The sequence below is a fragment of the Ostrea edulis genome, chromosome 7 (assembly GCF_947568905.1).
Source record: "Ostrea edulis chromosome 7, xbOstEdul1.1, whole genome shotgun sequence".
NCBI lineage: Eukaryota > Metazoa > Mollusca > Bivalvia > Ostreida > Ostreidae > Ostrea > Ostrea edulis.
This window is the reverse complement of record NC_079170.1, coordinates 11,143,630-11,159,319: the sequence shown is the minus strand read 5'-3', so window position 1 is coordinate 11,159,319 and position 15,690 is coordinate 11,143,630. Positions and strand designations below refer to the sequence as shown.

At 34.8% G+C, this 15,690-nt stretch overlaps 1 protein-coding gene and 1 long non-coding RNA gene across 2 annotated transcripts; both read right to left on the bottom strand.

The window, feature by feature from the left end:
• Positions 1-656: 656 nt before the first annotated feature.
• LOC130046461 (prion-like-(Q/N-rich) domain-bearing protein 25) lies at positions 657-13,216 on the bottom strand. The gene is made up of 10 exons (XM_056143293.1): positions 13,124-13,216; positions 12,841-12,996; positions 12,610-12,759; positions 11,497-11,646; positions 11,034-11,177; positions 10,440-10,574; positions 6,037-6,051; positions 5,787-5,901; positions 5,521-5,602; positions 657-5,197 (listed from the first exon to the last, which is right to left on the bottom strand). The coding sequence occupies exons 1-10, from the start codon at positions 13,173-13,175 to the stop codon at positions 4,916-4,918; spliced, it is 1,281 nt and encodes a 426-aa protein (XP_055999268.1). The 5' UTR covers positions 13,176-13,216; the 3' UTR covers positions 657-4,915.
• Positions 13,217-14,224: 1,008 nt separating this feature from the next.
• On the bottom strand, positions 14,225-15,310 carry LOC125655387 (uncharacterized). Its single transcript, XR_007362722.2, has 4 exons — positions 15,203-15,310; positions 14,885-15,097; positions 14,666-14,767; positions 14,225-14,335 (listed from the first exon to the last, which is right to left on the bottom strand). It is a non-coding gene; the product is annotated as an uncharacterized LOC125655387 (long non-coding RNA).
• Between the last annotated feature and the right edge of the window lie 380 nt (positions 15,311-15,690).

Below are 15,690 nucleotides of genomic sequence, written 5' to 3'. Positions count from 1 at the left end.
TAACTTATGTTTATGCCACATATCTTTCAAATTCTGTTCTTTGAACTCTGCACGAATAATGTGAATACGTAACATTTATATCTGGGCAACATAAAGGGCCATATGTTTCAACAAAAATATTGAGCTCCAGTTTCCCCTTCATGAATCCACATAAAAGGATTTGATAACATAAATCCTAGCGTTAATTATCGTTAACACTTGAATAAACATCAGTGTAATGATTATTACATTCTGTAAATTATGAGCAAACACAGAATTCTACATCATTCCGAACACATGCTGTTGGATAATTTTCTTTAAAACTAATAATGGGTCAACATATCAAGCATGGAAGGTGAAGATAACGACCAGTGATCAATATCATAAATCCCATAAGCAATACAAAATAAATAGTTGGACAATCCGGACCCCTGAACACACAACAGATGAGATCAAGTGTCTAGTGGGAGTAAGCATCTCCTGTCGACCGGTCACATCCACCAGGAGCCTTATATCTTAGTCAGGTAAACGGAATTATCCGCAGTCAAAATCAGTGTACCAAGAACGGCCTAACAATCGGTATCAACCGTGTCAGACAGCACTTGACCCAACGATAGGTTGTATCATATAAAGTTAAAACGAAGGTTTCTATTATGTGAAGATAATATGTTCATAACTTTCGTTTCTCGGCTGCGGGTTTGCTTGTGGTTTCTTCATTGCAAATAATTAAGGAGGAAATATACAAAAACAACAGTATTTAGCAACATATGTAGGTGAGTGGCTAGTAAGTAAGAACCTATTCTTAATCCCTTTGATTTGATCAATAAAATATGTTCTATCCAACACAAACACCAACATACTCATCCTAGGCACTTGATTCCACCTCTGGTATGCCCAGGTGTCCGTGTTTCCCCAACTCTCTATTTTGTAATAATTGTGGTATTCATGAAATTGATCACAGTTCGTTATTTTTGCCTTTAGGTGTATGTCTATATATGTATGTCCTAACCGAAAATATCCATTGATTAAACGTACATAGAACATAAACAGATCTTTTCGATCCTTTCATTATAAATGTAGTGCAAAAGATCTATCTTAGAGCAGCAACTACTACATTTCCATGTGCATGATTTTACATTGATGTTCAGTTTCAAAACTCGCATATTTTTTGTGTTCAGGGGTCCGTGTTTGCCCTACTCTTAATTTTGTATTCTTTATAATATTGACCACTATTCATTATTTTCACTTTTCACTCAGGTCAGGAATTATGTAAATATATAATCTATTTCCGTAACACGTGTTTAAGTTACAGTGCATAAGGAAGGACAAAATAACATGTGGTTTATACTTAGATATAGTATGTATTTTACGCAATGGTGTATTTTCCCTATAAATGATAGAGCACATATTTATTTCTGTAACTTTATAGCCGGAAGTAGAGCATTTGAGCCCCTTACTGTGACAAAAGCCCACTCCTTGACATAAACAGTGAGAAAATATTGCTATTTCTCATGGGAAATTGATTTCAGAACATAACAAGTCAATAAGAACATAGACGACATCCAACGTTGGGTCTACACAACGTACTTGATAACCGAATGCAATCGATCGATTTCTCAAAAGCGTATGTCCTTAGGCAAATGCTTCAGGCTTTCATATATCACATTCATTAGTACAATGAGAACAGGAAATAACAAATTAAAAAAATCATCAAAATTAGTACATGGTTGCGATTGTATAGTTAGCCACAATAACGAGAGCGGGGTAATTTTATGTTTGTTAATATTATTTTGCATTAGGAACAAGGTCAGTTCTAATGGAAGTGTTGTCTCGTTAAAGATTTTGTCTCAGAAAATGTTTTAATCTCCCTGTTTACGACATCACCTTTATTATAAGTTATTAATAAATATTATAGTTGCCCAACTATCTATGTTGTATTACTTATAGGAGTTATAAGATTGATCACTGTTCGTTATTTTCACCTTTCATGCATACCAAATAGGAAAGTTGTAAATGATTTGATCAATGATTATATATAATATCGAATTTTTCAAATGTTTTCAAGTACATTTTCAAGCAGGAAAAATGTCGTGAAATGCGATAATCGTGAGGCTGTTATTATCGTACACTTAAATCAATCTGATTTATTTGACTATACTTGATAAATTGTTGTCATATGATGTGGTGGGATAATTGGAATTATCATCATTTGCACTATCACTAACAAATCACCATTCTCAGAATACATGTTTTCACAAATTTGTACCTACATATACAGCCGGGAATCTATAATGTATTTAAAAAACAGTGTTCAAGGGCTTCAACAACCAGAAACTTACAACTACGGTATGTTAATAGTACAAATATTGCATCTTTCGAAATTTAAGTGCATTGTATGATTGTTTCACTTACCGCCTGATAAAAATGTAATTTATGTTATCATGGACAATCTACTCTAGTTTTTATTTATTATATCCGATGTTTCACTTCCGGAGTTGGTATGATTCAAGGCAACATACCACTCTTTAGTCTTGTCTGAAACCCCTCTCTTGTAAAGAGAGTGACTTGTTCTGTTTTGTTCATTATTTTACCAGCGAAATCATAACATAATATGTCATCATTAAAACAGTTCAGTCACATTCAAACTTATATCCCTACATCGCAAATGCTTCCCCAAATTCGACAAATAGGTAAGTATATACGTAGCATAAATATCAAAAGCTGGCATTAGACACGACGCTTGTCATATACCCTTTCGTGTTTAATAAACCATCAAATAATTCGATAGGTAAGATAATGAATACATGTATGTACTGTCTCCAGTTAACAAAGCCTGTATCTACATTGTTTTGTAATGTATTTAACAAAATTACTTTGATACACAGCACTCTGATTCTACGCAAAAGAAATTTCACGACATGGAGTAGATATTAAAATAATGCTCAAGTTCCTCGTTGACTTTACCTATGTTTACAATTGTAGTATTTGGTGATCAAGTCTTCCAACAGTGCCTTAAAATCCCAGTTGTAGTTTATTTTGTTCATTGTCTGACCTGTTGGTGTATTTTAATTAATTGGTGTCTGATGATACTCATTGCATTTCTATGTCGTATCGAGTGTAACTGGTCGACAGGTTCACAGGGGATGTCTACTCTAGACACCTGATCCCACCTCTGGCGTACCCAGAGGTTCGTGTTTGCCTATGCATTCATCAGGTAAACGGCGTAATTGATTGTCAACATCAGTGCATCAAGAGCGGTCTAACAATAGATATGAAACACTTCAGACAACATTTTTCCTAATGACAGGTTGTATTGGAAAACTGAATCCCTATAACGACCATAGAATTTGCGAAATACTGACTTTAAGCGAGCCTTATGAAACCCTGGAACATCAACTTGTTTGTCATTAAAGTATGGAATGAGGTCAGCTAGTTAAGGAGCACAATGTATGCCCATGGGTGTTCCAACAGACTGTTCGAAGACCTGGTCATCAAAGACTACAAAGAAAATCACAGCATATTTTAGTCAGCATTACTTTAGTTCTTGAGAAGTACAAGAAAGGTGAAGATAACAGGCAGTGATCTCATAACTCCTATAAGCAATACAAAATAGATACTTGAGCAAACATGGACCCCTGGACACACCAGAGGCGGGATCAGCTAATACGAACATATGTGCGTTGTTGGGAATCATTTCTTCCAATCATTTTTTCTTTAGAATTTAAGTAAATGCAACCTGTCGTTAGGTCGATTGATGTTCGACGTGTTTCAAACTAATTCGTTGACCGTTATTGCATACTGATTTTTAATACGGATTATTCCATTTACCTTGTCAGGATATAGCGCTCACGGCAGGTGTGGTCAATCAACAGGTGATCCTCACTCCTCCTGGGCACCTGATTCCACGTCTGGTGTATATAGGGGCCGTGTTTACCCTACTCTTAATTTTGTATTATTTATGGGAGTTTTAACATTGATCACTGTTCGTTATCTTCAATTTTCATGCAATAACCTCGACAACTTTGCATGAATCAGAATTATAAAAGTTAAATTCACGAATAAATTAAAATACAGGTATATTTCATCATACGTGAATGTGTAATCCTAAAAATCATAGTTTTCATAAGATATGACGATCACATGAAAACTTTAGACAGACATATTTTTGCAAAGTGTCCAAATGTGTCACATCATACATCTACTATAAAGTATCGAGGTTATGTGAAATACACGTCATTGGGCAGAACTTTATCACAGTCGGATATTAATAAGAATCAAAAGCAATTGCTTAATTCAGCATGAAACATTATCAGACGTGAACCATTCATCTTCCATAGAACATGGTTACATCTTAAACAGGTGTAAACAAGCATCAAACAATATCAAACTTAACAATCTACTACGCATTGTTCAAATTTACGATTAGCGGGTTTATGACAGGATAACTACTAGACCACAGTATAAACACATCTGATAATCACTATGATACACGTTTATAAAATCCATGTGCTGGTCTTGGAGTAAATAACTCTTGTATATTTATACTTGAAACTTGCACTCACTAAAGCAGACTGACCTTTGTAGTTAGAACTATTGTTCAAATGATACAATTGCATTGTAAGAGTTTTGATGAAATATCACTGCATTCATCGATATCAACTGTGGTTGATATTTGGTGGTACGTTTACATGCATCAACCGTCGTCCCTGGAAACTAAGTGTGGTAATATAGTCTGCTTCAAATTTCACCTTTGATATTCGAGAAGTCGTAAAACTAATATTTTTTTTTCATATTCCAACAGTTGACGAACTGCCAAAATCAAATTGTCTTCCTGATTAAAGCAACACGTTCTAATACAATGTTACATAATTTTCGTGATTTGAATATCAACAGTTGAAAGAATACAAAAAGCTTTACGAGTGCACCTGCTGTATCTTTAATACATGTTAGCATTTATAGGTTCAGCAAATTCATAGAGACCAACAGATTCAAGGTCATCATCAGAACTGTGTTTCATGTCATTAAAGACATTTTCTGTGACGTCATACACGCCTTCACACAATGGTGCATCCTTTTCATGGAGGTGGTTGTACACGTCATCACAAGAGTCCTCCTCAGAATACACATTGTCTTTTTTCTGTTCCACAGGTTCGTGTAGGTGATTGTACGAGTAATTTGCTACTCTCTGGGTATCTTTGTGAACAGGCGTTGAAGGTCCCTTAAAATTAAATATAGAATACACATGAAAGGTGAATATAACGAACAGTGATCAATCTCATAACTCCCATAAGCATTGCAAAATAGAGTATATAAGGAGATTACCTTGCTTTAATAAACATGATGTATTACAATACATGTGGGTAATAATATCTCAACTTTTTTCCATTGCATAAAAGATTGATAATCTATTTTAGATTGTTGGTTTTATTTCATATAATCCCTGCCAATTAGTTTGGAGAAAACCTGACATCGTTCGTTTGACTTGATGTTAATTTCAAAATATCTTCTGCTACAAGTAGTACTTTGGGTTCCGATTCATACCACATGATTCCCAATATCGCTGGGCACGGCATACAGAATGGATTGACGGTTGCTGGGTTCTTGATCTGTCTGTACCACAAACCTGGTTACACAAAAATTATACCGAATTAAAACACTAATAACGAGCAGCAAGTAAAACAATTATATACACAGACCTCTCATTTGAACATCCTGAATAAGTAACCCTATCGCAGAATAATTTAAATATGTGTGCAATAAATAACTATAGATAGAATCATAGAATTAAGTCAAATATCATACTGCACCTTCCACTTTTGGATATTGGGTTTCTTCTACATTTACATATAATTATACCAATCAAACAAAATATTCCAAACAGAAGTCCGCCTGCTCCGAACAACATGAATTGATATACCATATCTAAAAAGGGAACGATACTATAATTAAAATAACATAGAGATTCAGTCATTAGAAATTGTCATAATCCTTTTAACTTGTACAAGTATTATAGATATAAAAAAAAATAAACCAAGACCTAGTACAGCTTTTACATACCTTGATTCCATCCACCTAAAATTAAATGTAGTTATTTCAAAATTCCACAGATGAAGGTTTGGATAACATGAAAATATAAACTTCATATAAGAATATTAATTCATCTCGGAATTCTGTATACAATAATTCTTGCGATATATTTTACAACGTCGGCGTTATGGCGAACGCAGATCCTCAATGAAAATGTGAAGATACGGAACAGTGATAAATGTTATAACTCCTAGATGTAATACAAAATTAAAGGTTGGGCAAACGTGAACCTCTTAACAGACCAGATGTGCGATCCGATGCCTAGGAGAAATAATCATTCCCTGTTGACCGATTACACCCGCCGTGAGTCCAAAATGTTGACCAAGTTAACTTAGTAATCCGTAATTAATATCTTAGCACATGACCTGAATTTTCATGCAACGCAGGACATATAATGCATTCAGCTCTCTTAGATATATCGAATCGACTTATGAATGAAAATGATTATTTTTCGTAGATGAACTGCCGGCAAAATATATTATTGTCGAGTTGAAGGCTACAAGAGATTTTTCTTCACATAAAGATATTTTGGAATTATCCCGTTTCAAAAGCATGTCAGCTAATAATGGCATACAATGTGTGCCCATAGCAAGTACGTAGAGGCTTCAACATTAATGAAGGGCTCATTCAATCGTCCACGTCCTCTACGAACATTATAGCAGCGCGATGGACCTCAACAGTTCTTCCGGACAGCAGTCAGAATCGCACAATGGCCATGGTCAACAACACAATAACATGAGTACCAACATAACCATGAGTGGTGAGCCCTTGGAGGAAGTAACCAGCTTCAAGTACCTAGGATCAACCTTGTCCAAAGATGACACCTGCACAGCAGAAATCCGAAATAGGATTAATTCTGTAATTGCTGCAACTGCCAGACTGAAAAAAGTAAAGGAAATTTATATACCACACAAACTTCCTGCTCAATAAGTCAATAGTGATGTGGATGTGAGACATGAGATCTGAAACAGAGAGCGGAATCAAAGCATTGAAAACCAAGCGCTTGAGAAGACTGACACATATCTCTTATAAGGAGCACAAGACCAATGACTATGTGAGGAACTTGATCAGCAACCTTGCTGATCTCCAAGCACCACTGCTGGTGACAGTCAAACGACGGAAGATGGCATGGTTTGGTCACGTCATACGATATAACACCCTCTCTAAAAGGGGAGGACATAGACGGGGTGACAGAGAAGGAGCTGGGCCGACGTCAAGGAATTCCGATGAGAGATCTCATCACGAGAGCTGCTAGCAGAACGGCGTCGCAAGTTACTAAATAAGATCTTCCTCAAGTCCACTCATCTGATCCCACCTCTGGTATGTTGAGGGACCCATGTTTGCCCAATTCAATCTTTGTATTCCTTATCAGAGTCATGATCACTACTCACTGCTCGTTATCTTCACATGTTTACTAATTAGGATGCCATGTGGGGGGAAAGCAAGGCTGTCTCTAATTAAACAATAACACACCTTTGAATAACAAAGTATATTTACAAAAAAAATGAAAATCTACAATGGAAAAACATCAATAGTCTCTTTACACAGTTAATTGCCACTGTTCAGTGTCATCGTCTTCGAGTTGATCAATATGTCAAGATATTCATGACAGGTATTAAATGCAGAATGTATGCTAATATGATGAAGTTCTACAAAGGCGAAGCACGATCGTCACTTAGCTGCGATCCCTGACAATTCTTGATTGAAGTTGTTAAACAGGCATTCCCCTCCGCTTGGGTCTCAATCCATCTGCTAGATACTTTAGGATTCCCATTGACACACAGTCCAATGATTTATCATTGATTCCCACATACAATTCAATTCAGCAACTATCCATGACGCTAAAATATGGCAACTATCACAAATATAGGCAACTAAATATTGTATCAAATTGTAAAGATAATGAAGTTATATTATGAATAGTAAATATCACAACTGGTGTACATGTCAAAGATAGCATTGATATTTACAAACATAACACACTATGCATTACATCCGGTCATTCACTTCTGCCCAGGTATTTAGAAGAACAATTTAAATATCACAAGAAAATTACAAAACACACCGAAAACTATTTATATAATAGAAAGCTATTTACATAATGTAACAATATATTTAAATTCTCACGCCACCGCATATGCAGGTAAAGTGGTTAGTACTGGTCAAGGTCAAGTATAAGAAGGAGTATATACCAACTGTTAAATAAACGAAGATATACTGTAGATTCACTGTAAATACAAAACATATACTTACCATGGTCTTGTATCCGTCCCCATGCCATACGTAAGTTACTAGTATGTGTAAGCCACATCGAACACGTGTCAGCATACAACAAAGTGACACAGCTACCGTCTCACCATTGACGCAGTTCATCCGGGAATAAATACCAACCGATCAAGTTACGCTCGGTGATTTTTACAAGTAATTATGGGAAAGATCGGTGTGTACAGAAGTATGTGTGATGTCAAATGTGGGGTTGTTTTTATCTGAAATCTTTTTTTTTTTTAAATCGAAAGAGAACCTTTAGCATAACTAGAAAACCAGAAATGGAATTAAAATCAAGTTCATTTGAATTACTGTTGTGATAATGAACCATAGAAACAAAGACACTTTTGTTACATGCTTTGTCAGTAAGAAGTAAATTAAAACACTCCTCGTTTCGGCTATAAAATTCATCCATCACTTCTGGTTAACTAAACACAGATGGATAGAGGGTGCGCATTTTTGTTTTAATGTGTCCAAGACGATCATTTAATATTCAAATAAATAAAAACTAACACTCAATTATACTTCATTTATCTACGTGTTTTTCTGAAAGCACCGTAGTGACGTTGACATTTTTCTTTGGGTAATCCCCACTATTTTTCAGTCGATGGAGAGAAGATCACGTGTTTTGAATGTGTGATCTTTGGAGCGAGCTCGTGTCTTTGCAACATGAGCTTAGCTCATTATTAATGAAGAATAAATAAATATTTCCTGTAAGGTGAAAACTTATTAAGTTCAATGTTGGACTGTAAGCATACTGCATATTATAGGCATACTGCAAAGTTTAGCCTTCAGTTTCACTTCTTTTTTCATCCCATGCTGTCCTCTTGCTTCAATCTCAGTATCGGCAACTGTCCAAGCCACATTCTTGGTTGTTATCTATATCTCATTTGAAGAGGTGTAACAAATAAATTTACACATGGAGGATACAAACCTAAGGTTGTGTTTTGCTTTTTCTTCTTTAGTATGCATCACAGGACTGTGTAAATCATATGTACTCGATATCATTTATCGATGGACGTGACCTAGTTTAAGCTGCTGGAAATATCACGACGTTTTACCTTTAGAATGATATCTGGTAAAGTTCGATAAAAAGGTGTCATAAACCTGTTTATGAATGTATATTTTCAACGTATACTTTCTAGAATTTAAACTATCTAGATATCTGTTTCAGAATGAGCAGACTGTAAGTTTTGTAATGATAAACCCTCTACAGAATTACATTGAATATTACATAGCTGGGGACTGGACTTCACTACCGAGTTCGAAAGGGCTGTAAACAGCGGTAAACAAACAGCTAGCATTCCTTATGCACTTTAACACCTCTAAGTCATTATTCATATGTTGCTAGGTTCCCCTGTATATAAATCTTTTAAATTATGTTTCTGGAGTTTGCTGGACTTGGTTTATTATGATCCTAACAGAAAACCAAAAAAGAGAATATCAACCCTAACAATTTGCATTTTGCCAACTAAGTACTTATGATAGGAATTTTGACGTCGTTACGCTTAATACGTTCAGCGATTTTAAATGAATTGGATATTTAAGTTACAGTCTTTATGAAATACCTAAATTTCGAATTTTGGATTTTTGAGAGATTTTGATTTAAATTTCGTTTCGATCATGGAATTATGAAAACATTTCAATTGTTCAAAAACTTGCAGCGTTGATTCTTAAATGGAAACTTAAAATCGAATGTTCCCTTTCAAAGTAACTATAAAGTTGCTGGGGGGTTTTCGTTGGTTCCGTGGGGATCCGGGTTAGAATAGGTCATCAGTACCCCTTGCTTGTCGTAAAAACCGACTAAATGGGCGGTCCTTAGGATGAGATCACAAAAACCAAGGTCCCGTGTCACAGATCAAGATCACGCCCTGTTCAGAGACCATAACCGCTAAGCACAGGCCTACATTTTACAGCCCTTCACCGGCAATGATGACGTTTCAAATTGAGTGAAATGTTCTCAAGCGAGCGTTAAACAATATAAAATCAATCAATCAATCTGTTTTCGTTGTAAAACTACATGTAGTATTGAAGAAATACATCATTGCAAAATTGATATATGATATTGATTCGTATTACTATTTCTTGAACTTATTCTCAAACCTAACCTTTAATACAGTCCTTGTCTTCTCTGATGAAATCGCTATCACAGGAACACGAACTGTTTTCACCACAAACACCAGCATGTAGTGTTTCTGTACACTGTCTGTCAATTTCACATGGTTCACCAAGACCTTTACCAGCTGGAAGCGAATTAGTAACAGTGTAAAAAATATACTAACACTAATTACATTAAATACAAAAAGGGGATTTCAAACATCATCTTATCATCGACAAAAACATGACAATTGCACACTTTTTTTCAAATCATGAAAGTTTAAAATCTTATGCAAATATTTAGAGCTAAAAAATCAATCCAGGAAAAATAGTGCCTCAAAGTAGAAAATGATTTATCAACTCTTGCAGCATGTAAATCCACAATATTTCCCAACACATGCTGTTTCTTAATGTGTTAAACTGTTACTATCAATCAAATTGAAAACAATATTTCTGCTACTGTTAATTACATTATGAACGTCAAAGTTTGAAATATATAAACAATCTCTCTCTCTCTCTCTCTCTCTCTCTCTCTCTCTCTCTCTCTCTCTCTCTCTCTCTCTCTCTCTCTCTCGGAGTTTGAAGATGTACATAAGTATGGTTACCTTCGATACACGTCCCATTAAACTCAAACATGCCTTCATTGCAAAAGCATAGTGATCTGTTTCCAAATAATGCACACACAGTTGCATTTGCAGTCCCGTTACATTGCAAATCATACTCACAGGATTCAAGTAACTGTCTACCAACTGAAATGTAAAGAATGAAAATTTGAAATGCTTCTTTCATTGTTGTATCAACGGCCGTATCAACAACTGACCATTGCACATCGCCAAAACGAAATATCCGAGAAACGAAGCAGTGTATTAAAAAGAAAACATTGACTTTCGTTTCTAATGACAGGGTCAATTGCACAAAGTACGATCACTATATTACTGCAAATTAATTACATGTAATATCATTCCTAGTACAGTTAATATAATGTTTAAATTATTGTTGATAGTTTAATCAATTATAAATCTTACTATATGAGTAATGGATGCTTTTTAAGATTCTACATTGTCTTACTTGGTACACATGATGCATTCTCCCATTCAAATCCATCCCTGCAAGCACAGCTGTTAGCTTGTGTTTCTGTATTGTATTTGCACAAATCTGCATTCTTCGTCTTAGTGCATTGGGCATCCAGTTTGCACGTCTCAAATATATCCTTTCCAACTGATAATTATATACACTTTGTATATCACCAAGTTTTGAATAATAGTCATTTTCTTTTACATAGTGCTATTTCTATTCAGAATTGAGACAAACCTGGTTAATGCTACAGTGCTCATGATCAATGAGTAACGAACTAATACGATATGTTGACGGAACAATTTTCTTATGTATTCTGTACCTATCGTTTTTCTAATCACACCTGTATTATAAAACTTATACGGTACCAATTTTGATGCACCAGATGCGCATTTCGACAAATAATGTATCTTCAGTGATGCTCAACCGAAATGTTTGAAATCCGAAATAACTATGAAGCTTTAGAGCTAAATATAGCCAAAAACAGCGTGCCAAAAAATGCGGAGCCAAATTTGTCCAAGAATAAGAGCTATGCATGAGGGAGATAATCTTAATTTTGAAATGAATTTCTAAATTCTATAACATCAATTAAATATATATCCGTTTTTCAGGCTAGTAACGAAGTACTTAGCTACTGGGCTGTAGAGACCCTCGGGGACTAACAGTCCACCAGCAGAGGCCTCGACCCAGGGGTCATAATATAAAACTTATACGGTATCTAATTTCTCATCACCAACATTTCCTGAAGTCCATTTGAGGATGCATATACAGAAGGAGTGTATTTGCACTTGTTTCACAAAACACATTGTATTGATAATTTCAAAATAATACCTCGAAATTTGTTTTCACTTTTAGGTTTTTATCGGAACAAATTATATATAATTATGCTATCACTACATGATATAACAAATAATAGCATATGACGTGAGTTACTAATCATCTCTATTAGATTTGGGATGCTTTTGGTATGCATATTTTGATATCATTTTCAATACGTTTTTAATATATTTTTGCTCCAAGCAAGCTATCTATAAATAAAAATACACTTAACAATATCGTATATTCGCTATATTGCGCGTGATTTCTTATTTTCATATTTTCTCATACCTTTCTGACATGTCAAGGAAGCCATGTCCTCTATATATTGAGGTCCACAAACACACACCTTCCGACCACCAGCTGCTCTGCAGATGCCTAAACCTAACGTTCCATTGCACTGATTGTCTACTTCACAATTCTCAAAAACCGTTTTGTTGACTAAAATAAAAGGATGAAATATAATTCTTTCTATATAAACAATTAAAAGCTAATGAATGTGTTCCTACAGAAATACCACACCTGGTAAACAAAATGAACCATTTTTCAGAAATCCCTCATCGCAGGCACATGTTTGAAACTTTGTACCGTTGCCCTCGCTATAGACACATCTCCCACCATTTTGTGTACCGGTGCATTCTTTATCGATTGTGCACGACTCCCCTATGACTGACCCAACTGTTAACAAATCAGCAAATATGAATGAATATTAACCTTAACGATCATTATCATCTACAATAATCTGATGATGTCCCGCCCATTTTAATAGTATCATATCGTTACAAAATAATGTTATAAATCAAACCTTTTATACAAACGTCTTTAACGACTGTGTGATTATCCGGACAGTGACACATTTGTATACCAACGAAGACCTTACACTCCCGTGCCCCATAACTTCCTGTACATTGTCTGTCTGATTCACAAGATTGGAAAAGGCGTCGATTATCTATAATGGTGAATAAACCTGTATAATTACCACCAAAAATCAACTTAACCATGGTATGCGTAACATTTTATGATACAAACCGTTGCAATATTCTAAAGGGATTTCAGTCATTTCGTTTGAACTATTCTCATAACTTACTAAACAAAATGTATTATTTCTTTCAATTCTTCGAAGCCAAATCATGTATCCAGTAAAACTTTATATCATCGTTATCACTTGATATTTCAAAATTATACTGCTTTCAATTCCACATGTAGTTTGGACTGGTTTGTTTTATCTTAAAAGACATAGTGTCATAAAATCACAATAGATTTACGATAAATATACTGTAGATTCATTTCAATTTGCGGAGGCAAATCTTCGTGGGAAAGCTTGTTCGTTGGGACGCAATTTCGTGAATAAGCTATACGATGTCACTAGGAGAGATAACTCTACTTGGTTTAGAAAATGTTCGAGGAGACGTAAATTCGTTGATACGAGTGGCCCTCGAAATCCACTCACAAACAATGATGCTTCCATTTCTGAACATATTAATAGCTTGAGAAAATTGCATACAGAAATAGCATGTAAATAAAATACTTTCTCATACTTATTTCTTTTTGTTATCGGATTTTAAATCCTTCATGAAAGGTGTTACAATTATTGCGTTTTGAACATATATACCTTGTAAACAATTGGAACCCTCCTGAAAGAATCCTACGTCACAGGAACAGACACCACCACCTGGATTCTGATTGTTTTGTTGACACCTCCCGGCGTTTGCAGTACCAGTGCACTGACGGTCGTGGGAACATGATTCGTTTAAAGACATCGCAACTGTACAAGGTCAACAAATAAAAACCATTATGTTTATTTCAGGAGTTGTTTTACTTCCAAACATGCAATTAAACATAGCAGAAAACTAATGTCTATCATTTGTTCTCTTTATGTGTAATTTCTACTAACCAGGCAAGCATTTACCACCGATGACTTTAAATCCTTTCTCGCAATGACAGATCCTATTCTTACATTTAGTGGTTTGTGTGCACGGCATTTCCTTGTCACAGGATTCAAAAAGATTCCGCCGTGCTGACATCAAAATGAAAATTAAAGTATTAAAAATCTTATGTACTCTGTTTTAGCGGGCTAAATAGATGTCTCTTCATAGCTTTGATCATTGATAGATATACTATAGTTTTGTTACGTTTCATTGAGTATCAAATGATCACACCTCACTAAGTGAAATATCACATTTCTTCAAGAACGACCACAAAGTATCATTCCAAGAGATTTACAATCGTCAAAACTTTTTGTCAGCAAATTCACAAAGTTTGATTCCGAAGAAAGTTGATGAGACAAATTCTAATTATGATTCTAGAATGAAATAATTCAAATAGCCAATGATAAAGTAATAGGTACCAATACAAAGTCCTATTTCATTTTCATCCTGAAATAGCTTTCTGCAGAATTCTTTTTCAGTATTGCAGCCTTTTCCATCTTTGCATATATTTCCGCTATGTGCTGAAATATAAGAATGAAGGGAAATTAAAACAGTAATATAATACCAATACATTAATTTAATTTAATATGCATGTATGTTCTGAAACGTCAATAGGAGAATATATGTGTATATATTACCTTTAGTAGGTTGACATGAGACATGAATCTGAATTTCGTTGAATGAATTGTTTCCTTGGCATTGGTTAGACATCACAGAAAAATCATATTTCCTGACATTGGCATAGAACCTCACAACAATACCGCTAAGCCTAATACTTTCGTTTGATGACAAATGGTCGAACGAAGTGAGAAGTATACAAGTTTCCTCATTGTGATGGTATGCCGATTTGTCTAAAATGTTTTAGGTAAGAATGATGTGAAACATGGTAGAAAAATACTGAAACACTTACATGTAATTTCCTATTTCTTTGGATTTTATCTGTGATTACACAATACCTTGTCGAATTAGTGATGGAATTTCCTGTAGAAAAAAATCACAACTTTGATTGCTATGTACAAACCGGATGATATCTTGAAATCTGAACTCCCTGCAAATGACAAGAACTGCTTATTATGTCGTGACTTCCTGTCACGGTTTCAGCAAAAAGTTATGAAAGCCTTAAATTATTTTACTGTTTCTGTTTGCTAAAATGAAATTAATTGACGATTTAACAATGTTGAATATCAATGTTTATGAAAGGAGTAAAATTATTTCAAAGGAAATCTTACTCTTGGAAATATGGAGAATGCTTGGAGCTGGAAGGCAAAACCATTCCATCCATACCGATTACAAATAGAAATAGATCTATAAAATTACAAAGAAACAATGGATTTAAGAGTAGAGGTATAGCAAAGCAAATTATAACGATTTTCTCCGTAAATTTCAAAATTGAATTAACATTATTTAATATTTAGGATCACAAATATATTATTCCACAAAGATT

Bases quoted from the DNA above. Each gene is read 5' to 3' on its own strand.
- LOC130046461 (XM_056143293.1), bottom strand. From the start codon at position 13,175: ATGTGTCACTGTCCGGATAATCACACAGTCGTTAAAGACGTTTGTATA. The intron at 11,178-11,496 runs GTAAGACAATGT...TTTACATTTCAG, and splicing joins GAATGCATCATGTGTACCAA to TTGGTAGACAGTTACTTGAA. The intron at 5,198-5,520 runs GTATGAATCGGA...TTTAATTTTAAG, and splicing joins GCGATATTGGGAATCATGTG to GGACCTTCAACGCCTGTTCA.